Source organism: Manacus candei, unplaced genomic scaffold (genome assembly GCF_025592945.1).
Source record: "Manacus candei isolate 608988 ecotype Guabito, Panama unplaced genomic scaffold, ASM2559294v1 h1tg000163l, whole genome shotgun sequence".
Classification (NCBI taxonomy): Eukaryota; Metazoa; Chordata; class Aves; order Passeriformes; family Pipridae; genus Manacus; species Manacus candei.
Window position 1 is genome coordinate 283,761 of NW_026138211.1, and position 21,891 is coordinate 305,651.

The 21,891-nt window shown below is 53.6% G+C and overlaps 1 protein-coding gene across 1 annotated transcript; it reads left to right on the forward strand.

Annotated features, from left to right (window-relative positions):
• The first annotated feature begins 1,081 nt into the window (after window positions 1-1,081).
• On the forward strand, window positions 1,082-21,327 carry LOC127463493 (ABI gene family member 3-like). Its single transcript, XM_051773006.1, has 3 exons — window positions 1,082-1,507; window positions 20,113-20,214; window positions 21,044-21,327. Exons 1-3 carry the CDS (start codon window positions 1,145-1,147, stop codon window positions 21,230-21,232), a joined length of 654 nt encoding a protein of 217 aa, XP_051628966.1. The 5' UTR covers window positions 1,082-1,144; the 3' UTR covers window positions 21,233-21,327.
• Window positions 21,328-21,891: the final 564 nt, after the last annotated feature.

The following is a 21,891-nucleotide window of genomic DNA, read 5'->3' on the forward strand; positions in this document are numbered from 1 at the left end:
TAATTTATTAGGCTCTTCTCCTGATTCTAATTTTTTTAGGCTCCTCTCCTGATTTTTATTTTTTTCAGGCTTCTCTGCTCATTTTAATTATTTTAGGCTCTTCTCCTGATTTTAATTCTCTTAGGCTCTTTCCTGATTTTTATTTTTTAGGCTCTCTCCCCTCTCCCGATTTTCAGTTTAAGGCTTTTCTCCTGATTTTAATTTTTTTAGGCTCTTCCTCTAATTTTTTTTTTTAAGGTTCTTCTCCTGATTTTAGTTTTTTTTGGCTCTTCTCCTGATTTTAATTTTTTTCGGCTCTTCTCTTGATTTTAATTCTCTTAGGTTCCTCTCCTGATTTTAATTCTCTTGGGCTCTCCTCCTGATTTTTATATTTTTAGACTCTTCTCCTGATTTTCATTTTTTTATGCTCTTCCCCTGATTGTCATTTTTTTTTTTTAGGCTCTTCTCCTGATTTTAATTCTCTTAGGAGAAGAGCCTAGAGAATTAAAACCAGGAGAAGAGCCTAATTACACAAGTAAATTTTCAAACCACTCAGCAATTACAAGCCAATTATCCGATTTCCCAAAAGAACTACACGAAGAAATACGGTTATAAAACAAAAAAAATGCCATAAGTAAAAAATCGCATAGCAACACTGCCCCCTGGTGACAGAGAAAAGGTATTGCACATATATTTGATAGGAAATACTGCCACCTGCTGACGGAGATCAGGAACTGCATTGAAAAAATTTTGAACAGCGCATGCGCAGTCGTTGGCAAAACGCCGGCGATCACGTGGTAAGTAAGGGCAGGCAGGAGAGGGACCGGCGACGCATGCGCAGTGGCTCTCGTGCCGGTGCAGCGCTCCCTGCTCGAGTTAAGGGCCGGTTCCGGCGGCAGGGCGGGACTCGCGGTCTCCCGTCTGTCCCGGGGTGTGTGGGGGGGGAATAACGTGAAGATTTCTTGGGGTGAAAGCGCAGAAATTAGCGAGGAGGGACGCTAATTTGGGTAAAGTCGGTCACCGGAAGTAGTGAGCGACCGGAAGTCCTCCAAGGCCCCGGCCCGGAAGTTCGCCAAGCCCACAGTAAAGATGGCGCCGCCAGGACCGGAACGACCACAGTAAAGATGGCGGCGAGACGCCCCCTCTCCTCAGAGAGGCGTTTATCATGCTGCCTGACCTCCGCCCCGACCCGGACCCCCGCCCCGCGCCCGCAGCGCCGTCTCGCCGCGCCGCTTCCCGCTGTGGGGACGGGGCGGGGCGCTCGGCGGCGCCGGGCGCGGGCGGCAGGTTCGCGGGCGGCGGCAGGCACCGGTGCGGGCAGCCCCCTCTTGGGGCCGCTGCGCAGGCGCGGGACCCCAGGCAGTCGCCGCCCGCCCGCCCCGCCCCGCTCCGCTCCGCTCCGCTCCGCTCCCGGTCGGTCCCGCCGTGCCCCGGAGATGCTGTTGGGGCTGCGCCGCCGCCTCCCTCCCCCGGAAGCGACCCACGGCGGCAGATCCGACGTCGGGCTCTGCAGGAGATCGTCACCGGGGTAAGCGGGGGCCCGGCGGGGGGGCGGCGGCGGCAGCTCTTCTGCCGCGGCCAGCGGGGCCTGCAGGCAGGGGAAGCGACAGGCAGGTTTCTCCCCTCTGCGGAGACACTCGCACCTGCGTGCCGCCGCCAGGAGAAGGGGCGGCGAGAGCGGCAGGCGGCAGGGCCGGGCTCGGATGTGCCCTGGCATCGCACCCCCCCCGCGGGGAGGGTCGTCTGTGCCGCCCGGCGGTCGGGGCGGGCCGGGAAGCGGCGCCTGCGCAGAGCGAGGCGTTGGCCGGGCCGGGCCTGAAGCGCTCGGGGCCGCCGGGCAGGGCAGTGGCGGCGACCGGCCGGGGCGGGGGGTGCGGGGTAAGAGCAGGTTTTAGGGAAGAAACGCCTGTGGTGAGTAATCAGAAGAGAAGGGTGAAAGCCAAGGGCCTTTGACTTCCCCGGTGCACTTAATTTTCTTGTTCTCCTCTCTTTCAGGGCAGGGAAAATCGTTGACTTGGGTCCAGCAATGCCGTATGTGTTGGGGTGTGAGCAGCCAAATGCAACAGGCTCCAGCCCCACCGACCGGCGCTGGGGGCACCTGGTGCAGCCCGTGGGGTGAGGTAAGTCAGAGGGACACGTTTCTCTCCTCCTGCCTGTTGGCATTTGCTCCCTGGGCACTGGCTCTGTTTCCACTGCAGGTTGGTCCTTGCCGTGCTCGGAAGGGTGGAGAGGAAGGGGTGAAGGGCTGGGTGAGCGTGGGGTCCCCGAGCTGTGGGGTTGGGCTGTGCTGAGAGGGGCAGGTGGGTCCCCGTTGGTGAGCCCGAGCCTTGGCTTGGGGGTTCAGGAGCCCGGGGGACCGAGCTGGGGGCTGTTTGCAGCTCTGCCAGGGCTGGGGCTGACACAGCGCTGGGGGAGAGCCTGGAGCTGGGCTGGGCCGGGGGACAGACGCAGGGGAGCTGGGGGAGGGTTTGGGACTCCCTGGGGGAAAAGGAGGGATGGATGGGCTGGATGGAGCCACAGGCACGTGCTCGTGGGAACACACTTGTCCAGGGTGCTGGGATCCGGGTCAAACTCCAGTTCCCCTCGTGTCCAGGGATGCAGGGGCTGAGGGATTGGATTTCCCTGGGGGATTGCAGGAATGAGAGGAAACATGGTGCCAGAGCAGGCTGTGCTTGCCTCTGAGGACAGAGAGCCTGTGGGCTGAGGTGAGATTGCTGTGAGTGTTGGGATGAGCATTCCAGGGAACAGGGAGCTTGGAATTCCAGGTGCTGATGGAACCATCGCCTTAGGTGTGTTTAGTTTGTGTCTGTGGGAGCTGAGATTCGGGCTGGAGAGCTGTTGCTGGGAACAAAGGGTGGAGAAAACCTGCTCCACGCATGTGTAAGGACGGACGGAGTAGCAGGGAAGGGGAGTATTTCTATACAGTATCAATATTCTCCATGTGGGATGGAGCAGCAATGGGGGTGGTTGGGTTTGGCCTGGGCCGGTCAGGATCTGCCATAAACAACCCACCAGACCCCGAACCCTCACTGGACATGTCCAGCCCCTCAGCAGAAACCCAAGTTGTTCATTTGTTACAGAGGAAAAATGATTGGTAATTGCTTCTGATCTGTGGAGAATTCCCTTTGGAATGGTCAAACAGAGAGCGTATCAAGGCAGGCAGAGCATTTCTTTTGGCTCTTTTTTTTTTTTTTCTGGTTTGTCATTTTCTGTTTGGCTTCAATGCATTTTGTGTGCTCCTGTTCAGGAAGCAGCGTATTTTTACCTTGAAATTCAGGGTGGGTTTGTTTGTTTGTTTAGGATTTTTTTCTTTCCCAGTTGAATCAGGCCTAGTCCAGTGTTGTCCTACAGGACTGCTTTGGTGCTGGGTCAGAGAGAGAGAAGGGGAATGACTTTTCATTCTCTTCCAAGCACAAGTGGAAGGTTGTCTTGTCCCTCCCCAAAGCACTGCAGGCACATGGGAGTAGCTCAGTGCTGGCCCAGTTCTCTGAGAAACACCCGTGGGGGAGAGGTTTAAGTCTTAATGACAACGCTCTGGTCTCTTGATGGCAAAGACTGGGTCCTCCAGTCCCAGCCTGATGAGGGAGAACAGGAACCTCTGTTCTTCATGGCAAACCTTCTGTTACTTCTTGTGCAGTCTTTTCTTTCCGTTGTACGTGTTACTGTCCAGAATCTCTCCGAGGAAAGCTGTTACAAATTTAGAGGTAGGACTGGAATTTGGGGCTGTTCCCTACAAACTCCTGCAAAGCCTGAAGGACCGGGCTGATGACTGCTCTTAACAAAGGTGGTTTATTAATATTCCGTCAGATTTCCCTCAGCTCTGGGCAGGACAGGCAAGGGTTAGGGTGGGGAATTGTGCAAGCAAGACTTGTTATTTCTCCTGTGTGTGTGTCAGTTTGGCAGGGCTGGGAGAGGGAGGACTCGTGCGGGCACCTCCAGAGACAGCGGGAACGGGAGCGTGCTGCGGAGGAGGGAAATTCCAGGGGGTGGGTGCCGAGAAATTTGTCCTTCCCTTGCCCTGTGCTCTGCACTTAGCAATGGGTCAAGTGCAGAAGTTTTCTGGGGACCCTGGGAAATGATGCCGGGTCTGCCAAGAAAAGTGGGGCCAAAGGAGCAGGACCTGGGTCTGCGAGCGTGGGAGAAACAAGGGACGGGTCATCCTCTGCCTCCAGGAGGGAGGGCAGCAGGAAAGGCCACGGACTAAAGCACTGAAGTGCCGTTCCCCAGGGAGCCCCTGCCCAGACCTGAACTTGCTTCTGCACTTGCTGTCCCTTTCCCAGCGGAGCCGAAGCGTCGGGTGCGGCTGCCGGGGGGATGGAGCTGCCAAGGACAAACTGGGAGGGTGTTTGCGAGGGAAGGGGGTAGAAGGAGCTCTTGACGTGCTTTTTTTACTTCTTCATCCCACAGAATTGCCACGAGAGGAAATACTTCAGAGGGGCTTCCCTCCAGATAAGCCCTGAAGATGCCAGGAGGTTTGAGCTGGGAGGAAAGGAGCTGTGGAAGAAAAGCAGCCTAAAAGCAGCCAGTGGGGATCATCAGGTTTTCCAGCCAAGAAGAACAAGGAGAGAGATGAGGGAATGGGGTTCCAATTCCTAATGATTTGGTGGGTGCAGGAATGATTTCTGTGTGTTTTCCAGTCCCTTTGGATTCCTGAGATGATTTTAAAATGATGGCTTTAGCAATCAACTAAATCGCAGATGTTGTTTTTGAGAGGAAATGATGCCAAAGAAATGCAGAGAGAGAGCATGGAATCCTCCGGGGATCCTGGAGTGGTTTGGGTTGGAAAGGATCTCAGGGATCATCTCCTTCCACCCCCTGCCACAGGCAGGGACACCTTCTAATAGACATCCAGCCTGGCCTTGGGCACTTGCAGGGATGGGGCAGCCACAACTTCTCTGTGCCAGGCCACCTCCCCACCCTCCCAGGGAAGAATGTCTCCCTTCTGTGTAATCTTTCCCTTTCTTCTCTGCAGGAAGTGGGCTGGGACAAGGGAATTGGCTCCCACGAGGCCGAGGATCAGAGCGGGCTGTGCACAGGGGACAACTTCCACTTCCGAACGGGGAAGGGCCCCTTCGTGCCCACCCCTGGCAAACTGGGACAGAGTAACATCTGCCTGCAGCTGGCTGGAGTTCCCGTTGGCTCTGGGCTTTCAGCCCGCCGGGGCTGCGGCGGGAGCCGCGCGGAGGGAACGGGGGGCGGGGCCGCGCCGAGGGCCGGGGCCGGGCTGAGCGGGCGGGGCGGGGCCGCAGGGCCAGGCGGGCTGGGATTGGGCGGAGGCGCTCGAGTGCTGATTGGGCAGCGCTGCCGGCCCGCGGTATAAAGGGCCGGCGGGGCAGGTGGGGGCGGTTGTGTGTGGGGGCTGAGGGTGCGGCCCCGCTGCTGCCCGGGCTGCGGAGGGGAGAGCGCCTTGGCCGCTGGGTTTGTGCACCGGGGCAGCCGGGGGCGTTTAGGGGCGCCTTGTGCTGGGCGGCGGGGCCCGGGTAAGCCCCTTACCTGCCGGGTGCCCCCGGGGGGAGCCGTGGCATGGCTGTGGGTCCTGTGCTCTCTGGGTGTCTGAGGGTTTGCTTTGGGATCCCAAACCCTTTCCCCGTGCAGGGTTATGAGGCAAAGACTGCTTTAACTTGGTTTTTTGGTGCTGCGTTAATGCTTTTTGCTCGTTCTGTGTCCATTTGCAGCCTCGCTCGTGGTTTCCCCTGGTGTGGAGGCGAGTTGTGCTTCCTGCTGGGAGAGAGAACGGCCTTGGGAAGCTGCTCCATGAGCCACAGCTGTGCCGAGCCCGGCAGTCTGTCCAGGTAAGAGCAGGGCTTCTACTGCCCGTGAGGAGCTGGGTTTGCTGTTGGAAGATAGAATGTGCCTATGCCTTTAAATGCAAGGACAGGCAGAAGCTGGGAGGGACCCTGAGCAGGTTTGGTGGCACGACAGCAGTTTGAAAAGACCTTGACTGTGGGAGAAATGTCCAGGAAAACGATTCCTTTTTTGCAGGGAGGCAGTTTGCGAGGACAGGGGGGTTGCTGTGCTCTCTAGCAAAACTACTGACCTTGGGATGTCTAGGGTGAGGAGATGTTGGCCACGTGTGGGCTGGTGCAAAAGTGTGTGGGTGCCTGTGTGTGACAGCCGTGGGTGTGCAGGAAGGGGGGTTCTGGTGCCATTGGAGCTGCCAGGGAGCCAAAAGGGGCACGGTTGTCTGAAAAAGGCAAAAAGTCTCAGTCTCTGTTGACACGTGTACCAAAGGAGATGCAAATTTTCCCTTTCTCGTTGCAGACTTCGCAAAGCTCCCCAGGAAAGGAAGCTTTATATTCCTCCCCAGCTTTATGCTAAAGGTTTCCTTCCTCCTGTCTCAGCACCCTTTCTGCTGTTGGGAGAGCACGAGGTGGATGGAGAGGATCCCCAGGCATCTGCAGGCACAAGGGACTCATACAACTGCGATTTTCCTCCAGCCCTCGTGAAAGGGACTTCCAGGATACTCTTGGGAATGTACCAGCTCTCCTGCTGGAGCTTTTCTATGGAATATTTGAACACAAAGGGTAAAACTAAAGTCAGGTCTGTTCTGGAGTATGTTACACTTGTGCAAAACTCCGTTCTTCTGTTTATTTTCTGTTCTGGAAAGCACAGTCTGGGGTTCCTGGGCACTTCCTATTGAGTGATTCCATGAAAATAATTTTGTACTGAAAGGGGAAAGGAGCTGTCTGTGGGAGGTCAGGTGTCCATGATAAAAGCTTTATGCTTTTCAGTCAGATAAGCCTTAAAATATCTCACAGTGTATAGGAATGCCTGGCTTCTAAAAGTCACCAGCTGAGTCTTAGAGGCTCCTTTGAAGAGCTGTTTTCAGGCAGGCAAATTGCCCCCCAGGAGGGACTCTGTGCCTGCTCTCCCGTGGCTCCAAGGGATCTCTGGCCCTTCACGCCGGCACCGAGATTTTCTCGGGAAGGGCCTCAGATCTCCGGACCAGTCTGGGACACAGGCAAGATCCCCCTGCATTTTGGGACCAAATTGGCCCCTGGAGGGACAGTGCTGTTGGTGCCCCCCGGGTTGGGGCACCCCGAGGACTCCAGCGCGCACCGAAAGGATTATTCGGGGAGATCCTCGGGGTGCCCGGCCCTGGGGAGCTCAAAGCAAGGTCCCTGCCATGGATTCAGGCATTGCTGAGAGTATCCCAGGGGTCCCTGTCCCTGCTAGACAGGGAGCTCTCTAATGGGCTGTAATTGGGTTCTAAAAGTGGTGCTCCAAGTGCCAAAGAAGTGTGGGATTGGGATTAAGAAATGAGCAGTGAGGGTGCAATTGGCTGTTTTCTCTGGAATGTGACTGTGAGAGCTGCAGGAGTGCCAGGTGTGTGTTCCAGTCCCCAGCATTTGGTTTGCACATGTCCTGCTCAGACACAAGTACAATTTCCTCAGTCCTGAACACAGCAGAATGAGAATTATGGACTGGCAGTGTTAAGGTGATTGGTGTGACAGGGGTCAAACTGGGAAAACATTGGGGAATTCCTCAGTTTGTGTTTTTGCCAAACTCACCCAAACCTCTGCTAGGAAGTGATGGGCTGGAAAAGTTGAGGCAGAAATGGAATTGAAAACTGGGGCTCTTGACACTGTAATTGCTGAAACTAAATGTGTCCAAGCAGCAGCTCTTGTTGTGCAGGGAATAACTCCTGTCAGCAGCAAGGCCCTGACTGAAGTGGCAGCTGCAGTTGTTCCTGTGGTGTGGGCCAGTGGAGCTGCAGGAGAGTGGAAGAGGGCAGAACCTGTAGGTATTACCCCTGATGTGGGATCTCTATGGGTAAGGCCAACCCAGTATCCTTTAAAATCAGAATGCCAGACTGGATTGGTTGCAGGAACAGCTAAATTGGCTCCTCCTGGTTTGCTTGTAGGACGTGAATGCAAGAACCTGCCAAGAAAACCAGTGGACAAGATGATTGATTAGTGCAGGACCTGAGAGAAGCACCTTGAATGACAACCTGGAGGAGTTTCCAGTATTGGATTTAAAAGATGGCCTTTGCATCTCCTTGAGCAAGGAAAGCCAAGAAAGCTTTGCTTTTGCAGGAGAAAATGGGGCAAGCAGGCAGGAAGAAGAGAAGCCCCGTGACTCCTCCCTGAGCCCCAGACAGCCCATGAACTGCCTTGCTGGGAATGGTGGGACAGGCTGGACTCTGCATTGCTCCCTCGGGATGTGTGGTAAGACTGTTATGGCGACTTTTTGAATAGATGGTGCAAGGGCAGCCTTTAAGCAGCTGAAGCATTCCCTGAGGAGAGCTCTGGGTCTGCCAGATGTGTCAGAACTGTTGGAAGCATCTTTGGTGGGGAGGGCAAACAAAGGCCAAGGTGTGCAGTGACCCCCCTGAGAAGGGACTTTCAGTTAATGGCATCCCTGATGGTGAACTTTGTGGGCTGTTCCCCCTGTAGGGCAGGTGATAGTCCCAGCTCCAGTTATGGGAAAAATGGTTAAAAGGGAGCCCCAAAAGCTGGAAGTCCTCCTGGAGGCTCCTGGCAAAGAGAGTTTGCTGCGTTCCCCCTGACAGAAGGACAGTGATAGCTTTTGAGTGCTGGTAGATCCTTTTAATAGATAGCCTTGAGTGTGTCCTTGTTGCACCAGTAGGACTTATCAAAGTCCCCATATTCCAGGAGATAGACACATTGAAGTTTAAAATATTCTTCCTAATCCTTTGTTGGCTTGAGGCTCTCCCCTCAGGAACTGCAGGAACTCCTGGTGCCGCCTGGGCCGATGGATTGGACGCCCCAGCCCCTCCGTTCCTGCCCAGCCACTGGGGCCGTGTCCAGTGGTGGCACTGCCAGCCCTGCAGGTGAAGTGGGAAGGGCCTTTGCAGGTCTTGTGGGTCACATTTATAGCGGGTAAAGTTGCAGTAAAAGGACCTGGGGTCTGTTATTCTTGAGTTCAGAAAGCTCCTTTTGATTGGTGAGCAGGACAAAGTGGATCCTTAAGAGTTCCCATCCGTGTTTGTGTCTCAGCCTGTGTTAGGATTCAGGGCTGTAGCTGTTGTTGTCACTGAGGAGTCAAACTGTGCTTTAAATAATGAGACCCTGGCCTGATGGCCCAGTGTCAAGGCAAAAGGTGGAATGCTCTCTGAGTGTTGAGATGTAACAAGGGCTAATCCGTTTTGCAGTGGGATGGAGCCTGGAAAGTGCACAGAGCTGAGCCCAGGGATTGAAAGGGACCAAGCAAGGGAGGTGAAGAAAGAAGGAAGAAGGGAAGTGAGGCAGCAGGCAAGCAGCACCAAGTTGCTGTGTAAGCAGGTGAGTTGTGTTGAGGTTCCTCAGGCAGGCACTGAGGACTTGGAGGGCTCCAGACAGAGCAGACCTGGGAAGGCCCTCGGTGAAGCCCCTCAGAAACCTGAAGCCCCTGGGCCTTTTGGGCAACCTGAGCTATTGCAGCCCTGGGGATGGCTTTGGTTTCCTTCTCTCCTCAGAGTAAAACTCTGTGGGGGAGTCTGTGATCTCCCTGACTTTTGTGTCATAACTGAAACTTGGAAGGAAGTTGACCTTGTGTAGTTTCCCAACTGACTTGGCCGGGTTGAACCAGCAGTGCCAGATTGTTGTAGTGTGCAGGGTGTTGTTTGTGTCTGAGCAGTTTGGGGTTGATTTGCCAAGGGGAGCCATGGAATGTTATGGTGTTTTTGTCCCAATATTTGGAGGCAGTGCCCTGGATGAGTTGATTTCTGCCTCACTCCCTGATATCTGAGTTAGGAGATGTACCAAGAACTGGTAGTTTTTGCTGTGGGATGTTCCCTAGAAAGTGCATGGAGCTGAGCCAAGGAACTTAAAGGGACTGAGCAAGCAAAGTCAAGAAAGAATGAAGAGGGGAACTGAGGCAGCAGCCAAGCAGCACCAAGCTCCTCTACAACCAGGTGAGTTGTCTTGAAGTTGATAAGGTGGTCACTGAGAACTTTGGGGTCTGCAGGCACAGGTGACCACCAGAGACCCCCAATGGAGCCCCTCAGAGAACTTATAAGGGTTTGTGTAGATGGGAACAGGTGTTGGGAGTGTCCTGAATGTGCAACAGGAATGCAGGGAAGGAAAATGAACCCTCCTGTCATGCTGACCCCTCCCATCAGCTGCAGTGGAGACCCCTCCGTGTGCCCTTTGGGAGCGGATTGCCAGGACCCCCGTGGGGCTGGGATCATGGCAGGGTGTTGTAAGCAAGGAATGCCTGGCTTCTAAAAGTCACCAGCTGAGTCTTAGAGGCTCCTTTGAAGAGCTGTTTTCAGGCAGGCAAATTGCCCCCCAGGAGGGACTCTGTGCCTCCTCTCCCGTGGCTCCAAGGGATCTCTGGCCCTTCACGCCGGCACCGAGATTTTCTCGGGAAGGGCCTCAGATCTCCGGACCAGTCTGGGACACAGGCAAGATCCCCCTGCATTTTGGGACCAAATTGGCCCCCTGGAGGGACAGTGCTGTTGGTGCCCCCCGGGTTGGGGCACCCCGAGGACTCCAGCGCGCACCGAAAGGATTATTCGGGGAGATCCTCGGGGTGCCCGGCCCTGGGGAGCTCAAAGCAAGGTCCCTGCCATGGATTCAGGCATTGCTGAGAGTATCCCAGGGGTCCCTGTCCCTGCTAGACAGGGAGCTCTCTAATGGGCTGTAATTGGGTTCTAAAAGTGGTGCTCCAAGTGCCAAAGAAGTGTGGGATTGGGATTAAGAAATGAGCAGTGAGGGTGCAATTGGCTGTTTTCTCTGGAATGTGACTGTGAGAGCTGCAGGAGTGCCAGGTGTGTGTTCCAGTCCCCAGCATTTGGTTTGCACATGTCCTGGTCAGACACAAGTACAATTTCCTCAGTCCTGAACACAGCAGAATGAGAATTATGGACTGGCAGTGTTAAGGTGATTGGTGTGACAGGGGTCAAACTGGGAAAACATTGGGGAATTCCTCAGTTTGTGTTTTTGCCAAACTCACCCAAACCTCTGCTAGGAAGTGATGGGCTGGAAAAGTTGAGGCAGAAATGGAATTGAAAACTGGGGCTCTTGACACTGTAATTGCTGAAACTAAATGTGTCCAAGCAGCAGCTCTTGTTGTGCAGGGAATAACTCCTGTCAGCAGCAAGGCCCTGACTGAAGTGGCAGCTGCAGTTGTTCCTGTGGTGTGGGCCAGTGGAGCTGCAGGAGAGTGGGAGAGGGCAGAACCTGTAGGTATTACCCCTGATGTGGGATCTCTATGGGTAAGGCCAACCCAGTATCCTTTAAAATCAGAATGCCAGACTGGATTGGTTGCAGGAACAGCTAAATTGGCTCCTCCTGGTTTGCTTGTAGGACGTGAATGCAAGAACCTGCCAAGAAAACCAGTGGACAAGATGATTGATTAGTGCAGGACCTGAGAGAAGCACCTTGAATGACAACCTGGAGGAGTTTCCAGTATTGGATTTAAAAGATGGCCTTTGCATCTCCTTGAGCAAGGAAAGCCAAGAAAGCTTTGCTTTTGCAGGAGAAAATGGGGCAAGCAGGCAGGAAGAAGAGAAGCCCCGTGACTCCTCCCTGAGCCCCAGACAGCCCATGAACTGCCTTGCTGGGAATGGTGGGACAGGCTGGACTCTGCATTGCTCCCTCGGGATGTGTGGTAAGACTGTTATGGCGACTTTTTGAATAGATGGTGCAAGGGCAGCCTTTAAGCAGCTGAAGCATTCCCTGAGGAGAGCTCTGGGTCTGCCAGATGTGTCAGAACTGTTGGAAGCATCTTTGGTGGGGAGGGCAAACAAAGGCCAAGGTGTGCAGTGACCCCCCTGAGAAGGGACTTTCAGTTAATGGCATCCCTGATGGTGAACTTTGTGGGCTGTTCCCCCTGTAGGGCAGGTGATAGTCCCAGCTCCAGTTATGGGAAAAATGGTTAAAAGGGAGCCCCAAAAGCTGGAAGTCCTCCTGGAGGCTCCTGGCAAAGAGAGTTTGCTGCGTTCCCCCTGACAGAAGGACAGTGATAGCTTTTGAGTGCTGGTAGATCCTTTTAATAGATAGCCTTGAGTGTGTCCTTGTTGCACCAGTAGGACTTATCAAAGTCCCCATATTCCAGGAGATAGACACATTGAAGTTTCAAATGCTCTTCCTAACCCTTTGTTGGCTTGAGGCTCTCCCCTCAGGAACTGCAGGAACTCCTGGTGCCGCCTGGGCCGATGGATTGGACGCCCCAGCCCCTCCGTTCCTGCCCAGCCACTGGGGCCGTGTCCAGTGGTGGCACTGCCAGCCCTGCAGGTGAAGTGGGAAGGGCCTTTGCAGGTCTTGTGGGTCACATTTATAGCGGGTAAAGTTGCAGTAAAAGGACCTGGGGTCTGTTATTCTTGAGTTCAGAAAGCTCCTTTTGATTGGTGAGCAGGACAAAGTGGATCCTTAAGAGTTCCCATCCGTGTTTGTGTCTCAGCCTGTGTTAGGATTCAGGGCTGTAGCTGTTGTTGTCACTGAGGAGTCAAACTGTGCTTTAAATAATGAGACCCTGGCCTGATGGCCCAGTGTCAAGGCAAAAGGTGGAATGCTCTCTGAGTGTTGAGATGTAACAAGGGCTAATCCTTTTTGCAGTGGGATGGAGCCTGGAAAGTGCACAGAGCTGAGCCCAGGGATTGAAAGGGACCAAGCAAGGGAGGTGAAGAAAGAAGGAAGAAGGGAAGTGAGGCAGCAGGCAAGCAGCACCAAGTTGCTGTGTAAGCAGGTGAGTTGTGTTGAGGTTCCTCAGGCAGGCACTGAGGACTTGGAGGGCTCCAGACAGAGCAGACCTGGGAAGGCCCTCGGTGAAGCCCCTTGGAAACCTTCTAAGGGTAGTTGTGTATGGTGATAAGTGTTGGGAAATGTCCTGAATGTGGAACAGGAATGCAGGGAAGGAAAATGAGCCCTCCTGTAATGCTGACCCCTCCCATCAGCTGCAGTGGAGACCCCTCCGTGTGCCCTTTGGGAGCGGATTGCCAGGACCCCCGTGGGGCTGGGATCATGGCAGGGTGTTGTAAGCAAGGAATGCCTGGCTTCTAAAAGTCACCAGCTGAGTCTTAGAGGCTCCTTTGAAGAGCTGTTTTCAGGCAGGCAAATTGCCCCCCAGGAGGGACTCTGTGCCTGCTCTCCCGTGGCTCCAAGGGATCTCTGGCCCTTCACGCCGGCACCGAGATTTTCTCGGGAAGGGCCTCAGATCTCCGGACCAGTCTGGGACACAGGCAAGATCCCCCTGCAGTTTAGGACCAAATTGGCCCCCTGGAGGGACAGTGCTGTTGGTGCCCCCCGGGTTGGGGCACCCCGAGGACTCCAGCGCGCACCGAAAGGATTATTCGGGGAGATCCTCGGGGTGCCCGGCCCTGGGGAGCTCAAAGCAAGGTCCCTGCCATGGATTCAGGCATTGCTGAGAGTATCCCAGGGGTCCCTGTCCCTGCTAGACAGGGAGCTCTCTAATGGGCTGTAATTGGGTTCTAAAAGTGGTGCTCCAAGTGCCAAAGAAGTGTGGGATTGGGATTAAGAAATGAGCAGTGAGGGTCCAATTGGCTGTTTTCTCTGGAATGTGACTGTAAGAGCTGCAGGAGTGCCAGGTGTGTGTTCCAGTCCCCAGCATTTGGTTTGCACATGTCCTGCTCAGACACAGGTCCAACTTGCTCAGTCCTTAACCCAAGAGAGGGAGAATGAAGGACTGGCAGTGTTAAGGTGATTGGTGTGACAGGGGTCAAACTGGGAAAACATTGGGGAATTCCTCAGTTGGTCTGTTTGCCAAACTAACCCAAACCTGTGCTAGGAAGAGATGGACTGGGGTCTCTGATCTCCTGGGCAGTTGTTTTGCATGACCCTGGGAGCCTCTGGGATTAGACTGGCCTGGGCAGACAGGGAGCAGTTTGTCCTGTGGAGCTGGGCTGGGTTTGTTGAGGATGCCTTGGGAGGCAGGGCTGGAGAGGCTCCTCTGTTGGCTGTAGTGGTGGAAGGTTGTAGCAGCAGGGCTGGAGCCTTCGCCCTCCTGCTCCCCCCGTGAGCCCCGACGGGCCCGTGCCCTTGGCAATGGAGGGCCCCCCATTGCTGAGTCAGCGGTTCCGGGGGCCAGGAGGGATGGGATCAGGATGCCGAGCTCCGCCCAGGGCCAGGGCTGCCAGTGTTCAACCATGGAGGGAACTGAAAGCACAGGGAGATGGAGGCCAAGCTGCAGCACAGGGATGGGTGAGAAAAGACCCTGGTCCTCAGGTGGAGCTTTGAATTCCCTGGAAAAATGGATCCTGTCAGATGGATCAGGCCCTTGTGGGTGCTGGAGCAGAGGCCTCTCTCATTTTTGGTCACCCTGAAAGGTTGCAAGGACAGCAAGTTCTGACTGCAGGATGAGGTGGCAAACAAAGTGAAGTGGTCCAGAGAAAAGCTGAGGCTAAAATTGGTCCTGTGCCAGAGCAGCCTCGTGCAGTGCTTGTTGCTGTCCCTGAGTGTCCCATTGCAGTGGATATTTCCAAGGGTGCCTTGTGCTGGGGAGCACTGGGGCAGTTCCCTTTCCCTGGGCAGGGCAGGCAGGGCACGTTTCCCCCCTCGAGGGTGGCTCCACAGTCCCCCCCTGTGCCCTGGGAGCGTGGCAGAACACCTGGACCCACTGTCCTTGTCAGAGAGGGCACAAGGGATGGTTGGATGGGGGAGGGAATGGCTCAGGGAGTACAAGCACCATTACAATGAGTAGGGCAGCACCTGGAAAGGAAGAAGGGGAGTTAATCCAGACAAAATCCAAGCACCTGCCCAAGCTGTGATATTTTTAGGAACTCAGTGGTGCTGTGGTCCCCAGGAAGTATTGCCCAGGACTAGGCAGGAGACTTCAGGCTCTGTCACCCCCAGAGCAAGTGTCCAGGGGCAGGCAGTGGGGAGGCAGCTCTGTTGTTGAGGATGGGGTTATTTTCTCTGCTTTATTTTGTCTCCAGAGATGTTCTTCCCATTAATCCAAACTGACTCCATCTCCTAACTCTCTGAAGAGGTTTTCTGCTTTTTGTGGGAGGGTAAGGTTTGGGTTCTAACTATAGAAGAGCCAACAAAATAAAGGCTTCGTGGCAAACAAATGGTGTCTCCCAAACTCTTTGTACTTCAAATAGATGCCTTTATTCTTAGTTTTTTCTTATTGGTATTCTCAAGGTACTTAATACCCTGTCTACAGTTATTTATTTTGGCTTCTCTTTTTTATTTGTTACAGAGTTGATGTGACTGACTTCTTTTTGAAATGCAGCAGTGCTCTCAAGGATATTTCCCCCCCACTCCTGGGCTTGTGCAGGGCTGTTGAGTCCATGTGTGCCACTGTTCTTGTCCCAGGGGGACCGAGTGACATTTGGAACCAAACCTGGGGACTTGAACTCTAGGAATGTTTCTGTGTCTTTGAATTTTAAATTGCACATGAAGCAGAAATATGTTTGTGTTTTCCAGGTTATATTGTCATGAAAATAGAAATGCATCATTGGATCTTACTCCTCTGAGGGCAAACCACCAGACTGATCATTTCTTAGTCCATCAGACCCAGTGCCAGGAACTCAGAGGGGTGTTTGTGTGCAAATGTGCTGAGTGGTGGTGGCCCCCGTGAGACTGTGACCAGCTGGAAATGTGTGTGTGTGTGTGTGTGCAGAGCTGGGCTGGATCCCTTGGGATTTGGCTCCCAGATCCCCCCCAGCCTTCAGGAAAACCAGAGGCCACCGAACCCTGAGGGAAGGGAGTCCCATTTGCAGAAGGGTTTGTAGATTGGGGAAAAGCTCTCCAGAACAAAGCCTGTGTTCCAAACCCCTTCAGGCCAAAGTCAAGGAGCACAAACCCTGGAGTCATCAAGTTATGAAGTTTGGTTCAAACCATTTCCTAATAAGTCAGTTTTAATGAAGTGTTAAAAGGAGAACTTAAATAAGGGTAATTTCTGATGGAGAATAATGGGAAGAAGTGGTTTAAGTTAACTAAACATGTTTTATATCAGTCCATGGTTATTTAATTGAGCATTGTTTGGAATTTTTCTTTTTGCATTGTTCCTGGTGTGCTTTTCTCTATCTAAGGGATGTTTGGAGGTCTTTTTGATTGCTTGAAGGTTTTTAATGTCAGTGCTGGATTGGGGTGGACAGTCATTGTAACATGATTTAGAATTCGATGCATTTTATTCTGTGTGCCCTGTTTGATGTCTCGTGTTCAGCGAGTGACTGGTCAGAGTTTGGCCCAAGCCTTTGTTTTTCAGGTGAAAAACCCGAAGGGGGAATTGTAGTTGCAGCTTTGCCCTTGAGCTGCAGCTGGAGCCTGGCCAAAGAACAAGGCAAAGCTCCCTGGGGAAGGAAGGGGGAGCCAGAGAAGAAAAGCAGCTGCAGCCAGAAAGGTGGGTTTGGGCGGGAGAAGAGCTGCTGTGACCCAGCAAGGGGCTCTGGAGGGCTCTGGGGTCCCTATAATGGCTCTGGGGTCCCTGTAGGGGCTCTGGGGTTCCTATAATGGCTCTGGGGTCTCTGTAGGGGCTCTGGGGTCCCTCTCGTGGCTCTGGGGTCCCTATAATGGCTCTGGGGTCCCTCTCCTGGCTCGGGGTCCCTCTCCCGGCTCGGGGTCCCTCTCCCGGCTCGGGGTCCCTCTCCCGGCTCGGGGTCCCTCTCCCGGCTCGGGGTCCCTCTCCCTGCCGGCACAGGAGCTGCTGCCGCCCCAGCAAGAGGCAGAGGAGTCGCTGCCCAGAAGCAAGAACTCACTGAGAGCTGAACTGGGGCCGTGTGGGCAGGGCCAGAGGGGAGCAAAGGAAGGGATTTGTTGCTAAGAAAAGAAATAAAGTTTGGGTCATTTGTTGGGGAGATTTGTGTCAGTTTCTGATCATTTTTGGGGGTTATTTTTAGTGAGTTTCTGGTCATTTTTGGGGGAGATTTGGGTCAGTTTCTGGTCATTTTTCGGGATGATTTGGGTGAGTTTTGGGTTTATTTTTGTGGTAATTTTGGGTCAGTTTCTGGTCATTTTTTGGGGTGATTGGGCTGACTTTTGGGTCATTTTTTTGGGGAGATTTGGGTGAGTCTTGGTGTCAGTGTTTTGGGGTTTTGGGGTCAGTTTCTGGTCATATCTGGGGCTGATTTTGTATCATTTTGGGTCAGTTTTGGGGGGGGGTTTTTGCATTTTTAGGTCAGGTTTTGGGCCAATTTGGAGTTAGTTTTTGAGGTGATTTGGGCCAGTTTTGGGTCAGTTCTGGATCAATTTTTGGAGTGAATTGGATCAGTTTTTGTGTCACTTTTTGGGGAGATTTGGGTGAGTTCTGGGTCATTTTTGGGGAGATTTGAATCAGTTTCTGGTAGTTTTTTGGGGAGACTTGGGTGAGTTCTGGGTCTCTCCTGATTGTAATTCCGTCAGGCTCCTCTCCTGATTTTAATTTTTTTAGGCTCTTCTCCTCATTTTAATTTTTTAGGCTCCTCTCCTGATTTTAATTTTTTTAGTCCCCTCTCCTAATTTTAATTTTTTTAGTCCCCTCTCCTGATTTTAATTTTTTCAGGCTCCTCTCCTGATTTTAATTTTTTTAGGCTCCTCTCCTGATTTTTATTGTATTAGTCCCGTGTCCTGATTTTAATTTTTTCAGGCTCCTCTCCTGTTTTTAATTTTTTTAGGCTCTTCTCCTGATTGTAATTTTTTTAGGCTCTTCTCTTGATTTTAATTCTCTTAGGTTCTTCTCCTGATTTTAATTCTCTTGGGCTCTCCTCCTGATTTTTATATTTTTAGACTCTTCTCCTGATTTTCATTTTTTTTAGGCTCTTCCCCTGATTTTCATTTTTTTTTTAGGCTCTTCTCCTGATTTTAATTCTCTTAGGAGAAGAGCCTAGAGAATTAAAACCAGGAGAAGAGCCTAATTACACAAGTAAATTTTCAAACCACCAGCAATTACAAGCCAATTATCCGATTTCCCAAAAGAACTACACGAACAAATACGGTTATAAAACAAAAAAAAAAATGCCATAAGTAAAAAATCGCATAGCAACAGTGCCCCCTGGTGACAGAGAAAAGGAAATGCACATATATTTGAGATGAAATACTGCCACCTGCTGACGGAAAACAGGAACTGCATTGAAAAAATTTTGAACGGCGCATGCGCAGTCGTTGGCAAAACGCCGGCGATCACGTGGTAAGTAAGGGCAGGCAGGAGAGGGACCGGCGACGCATGCGCAGTGGCTCTCGTGCCGGTGCAGCGCTCCCTGCTCGAGTTAAGGGCCGGTTCCGGCGGCAGGGCGGGACTCGCGGTCTCCCGTCTGTCCCGGGGTGTGCGGGGGGGGAATAACGTGAAGATTTCTTGGGGTGAAAGCGCAGAAATTAGCGAGGAGGGACGCTAATTTGGGTAAACTCGATCACCGGAAGTAGTGAGCGACCGGAAGTCTTCCAAGGCCCCGGCCCGGAAGTCCGCCAAGCCCATAGTAAAGATGGCGCCACCGGGACCGGAACGACCACACTAAAGATGGCGGCCCCGGCCCGGAAGTTCGCCAAGCCCACAGTAAAGATGGCGCCGCCAGGACCGGAACGACCACACTAAAGATGGCGGCCCCGGCCCGGAAGTTCGCCAAGCCCACAGTAAAGATGGCGCCGCCAGGACCGGAACGACCACACTAAAGATGGCGGTGAGAGGCTTCCGCCGCGACCCGGACCCCCACCCCGCGCCCGCAGCGCCGTCTCGCCGCGCTGCTTCCCGCTGCGGGGACAGGGCGGGGCGCTCGGCGGCGCCGGGCGCGGGCGGCAGGTTCGTGGGCGGCGGCAGGCACCGGCGCCGGCAGCCCCCGTCTCGGGGCCGCGGCGCGCGAGGACCGCATGGCGCGCACGTCGCGCCGCCCTCTCGCCCCGCTCCGCTCCCGCTCCCGCCCCTGCCCCCGCTTCTGCCCCGCTCGCTCCCGCCGTGCCCTGGAGATGCTATCGGGGCTGCGCCGCCGCCTTCCCCCCCCGGAAGCGACCCACGGCGGCAGATTCGACGGAGATCGACCCCGGGGTAAGCTGGGCGCGTCCAAAGGCGCCGCGGGTCTCGCCAAGGAGGGGAGGGGGGGGGGGAGGCGCGCGGCTGCAGTACCGCTCCCGGCCGTGTCCGCCAGGCGGCGACTGTGAGGCAGGGCCCGGCGCTCGGCGGCGCTCTTGCAAGCGACGCCCCTGGCAAAGCGGCGCTGCTTGGGCACTGCCGGCCTTCCCCCGGAGTGCCCGGGCTGGCCCAGCACCTGGCCGAACCTCTTAGGGAAGAGGCAAGGAACAACTGCGCTTCTTCTGCCCTTTCTTTAGCCCGGGACTGGAACACAGACAAAATCAAGGGGCTCTTGGACCTGTGCAGGCTCCGAGCAGTTTTCAGCCTTCCTTAGCAGGGCATTCTCACCCTCCGAAAAGCTGAAAGGCTTTAACAGCTGGAGACGCGCCTGCAGCTGTGCAGATTAATGTAGTTTCTTTTAGGAAATGAAGGGGAAGTTTTCCTGTTGGGAGCCTAAATACCGAGTCTACTCTGCTTTTTCAATCAGGTGACGAAGCTTATGGAAGAAAAGAACAAAGGCCTCGAGGTGAGTACATTCTACCGAGTTCTGCTTTTCTGGCATCGGTTTGGGAAAATCACGTGAAATTCTAAAAAGCTTCTCTCCGTGTTTTCTAGTTGTTTTTTCAGCCTTGCTCTAAGTTTCATGTAGAAAAGGGCATAGAATTATTAGAACAGACAAACTAGACTTCCTCGGGAGAGATGGAAGAAAAGTCTGCTGATTCCAGTTCTGCTTTTCTTGTCTTTCCTTCGACTGTCGTTTTCTCTCCCCTGCTGTTCAAATAGGCTGCAGTTAATTGCTCTGCTGAAGAGTTTGCTGTCCTAAGTGTCTGTCAAATTGATGCCTTCAACTCAAGACAGCACCTGCTCCTTAGTTACAAAAAGTTCCTCACAGGAAATTTTCAGGCGTGCCCATAAATCTCCTCGCTGTTTGTTTGGGAGAACAGGCTTTTCTCGTCTGTAACAGAACAGTCGTGTCATCTGCTCTGGAATGCTGGTGGCAATCTAGTCAGAAGAGGACCCCGTGCTTCACTAATTTTCCCTTTTTGTTGTTGGGGGTGACTTCTTCCCAGGCATGTTATTCTTGACCCCCCGGGGCAAACGGAGGTGTCAGCGTCAGGAGCCATCCTAACTGAGGCCCTGGGAGGTCAGTGCTTTTTGTGGGACTGGACGGTGAAGCTGTCTGTGGGAATGACCTGGCTATGGCTCAGTGTAGTCCTAATTAAGGTGTCTTTTACTCCGTGTTCCCAGGCTGCCTCTTTCCCTTCGGTCGCCGTGGGTGTGCCGGACGCCTCTGGCAGGACTAACCCTGTGGCTTTTATGTCCAACGTGCTGTGCTGTGTGTGCCTGCAGGTAAGAAAAGCTGGGAGTGCAGTCCCTCTGCTTTGGTTGCTGTGTCTCTTTGGGAGTGATTTTGGAGGGGAATGCCAGAGCGATTTGGTTTGAAGGGGACCTTCAAAGGCCAGCCTGTCTTCCGTGGGCAGGGACACCTTCCACTGTCCCCGGTTGCTGCGAGTCCCGTCCAGCCTGGCCTGGAACACTTGCAGGGATGGGGCAGGCTCAGCTTCCCTGTGCAGTGTGCTCTAATAGCTCTCCACTGGCATCGTGAAAAACGTTGTCAGCGTGTTTTGTTGGACGACGGTAAGCAGGACCTGGGTGAAAAGGACATTCTCTGAGGTGCTGGGAGAAGGAGGACTCGTGCGGGCACCTGCAGAGACAGCGGGAACGGGAGCGTGCTGCGGAGGAGGGAAATTCCAGGGGGTGGGTGCCGAGAAATTTGGCCTTCCCTCGCCCTGTGCTCTGCACTTAGCAGTGGGTCAAGTGCAGAAGTTTCCTGGGGACCCTGGGAAATGATGCCGGGTCTGCCAAGAAAAGTGGGGCCAAAGGAGCAGGACCTGGGTCTGCGAGCGTGGGAGAAACAAGGGACGGGTCATCCTCTGCCTCCAGGAGGGAGGGCAGCAGGAAAGGCCACGGACTAAAGCACTGAAGTGCCGTTCCCCAGGGAGCCCCTGCCCAGACCTGAACTTGCTTCTGCACTTGCTGTCCCTTTCCCAGCGGAGCCGAAGCGTCGGGTGCGGCTGCCGGGGGGATGGAGCTGCCAAGGACAAGCTGGGAGGGTGTTTGCGAGGGAAGGGGGTAGAAGGAGCTCTTGATGTGCTTTTTTTACTTCTTCATCCCACAGAATTGCCACGAGAGGAAATACTTCAGAGGGGCTTCCCTCCAGATAAGCCCTGAAGATGCCAGGAGGTTTCAGCCGGGAGGAAAGGAGCTGTGGAAGAAAAGCAGCCTAAAAACAGCCAGGGGGGATCATCAGGTTTTCCAGCCAAGAAGAACAAGGAGAGAGATGAGGGAATCGGGTTCCAATTCCTAATGCTTTGGTGGGTGCAGGAATGATTTCTGTGTGTTTTCCAGTCCCTTTGGATTCCTGAGATGATTTTAAAATGATGGCTTTAGCAATCAACTAAATCGCAGATGTTGTTTTTGAGAGGAAATGATGCCAAAGAAATGCAGAGTTTTGGGTCAGTTTTGGGGATGATTTGGGTCAGTTTTTGGGGTCAGTTTGGGGTCATTGTTTGGGGTGATTTGGGTCAGCTTTTGGGATGATTGGGGTCAGTTTTGGGTCAGCTTTTGGGATGATTGGGGTCAGTTTTGGGTCAGCTTTTGGGATGATTGGGGTCAGGTTTTGGGGTCAGTTTTGGGTCAGCTTTTGGGGTGATTTGGGTCGGTTTTGGGTCAATTTTTGGGGAGCACTGGGTGTTACTGGGGGTTGTTGAGGAGCACTGGGTGTTACTGGGGTGTACTGGGGAGCACTGGGTGTTACTGAGGGTTGTTGGGGAGCACTGGGTGTTACTGGGGAGCACTGGGAGAGAAAATGAAAAATAAAGAGAATAAAAAATAAACGAAGTAAAGAAGGAAATATAAAAAAGAAAATTTAAAAAAAAAGGCAAAAAAACTAAAAAGGAAATAAAATGAAAATGAAATAAAAGAGAGAAAAAAAAAAAAAGAAACCCCTTCTTGGGCACCCCGTTT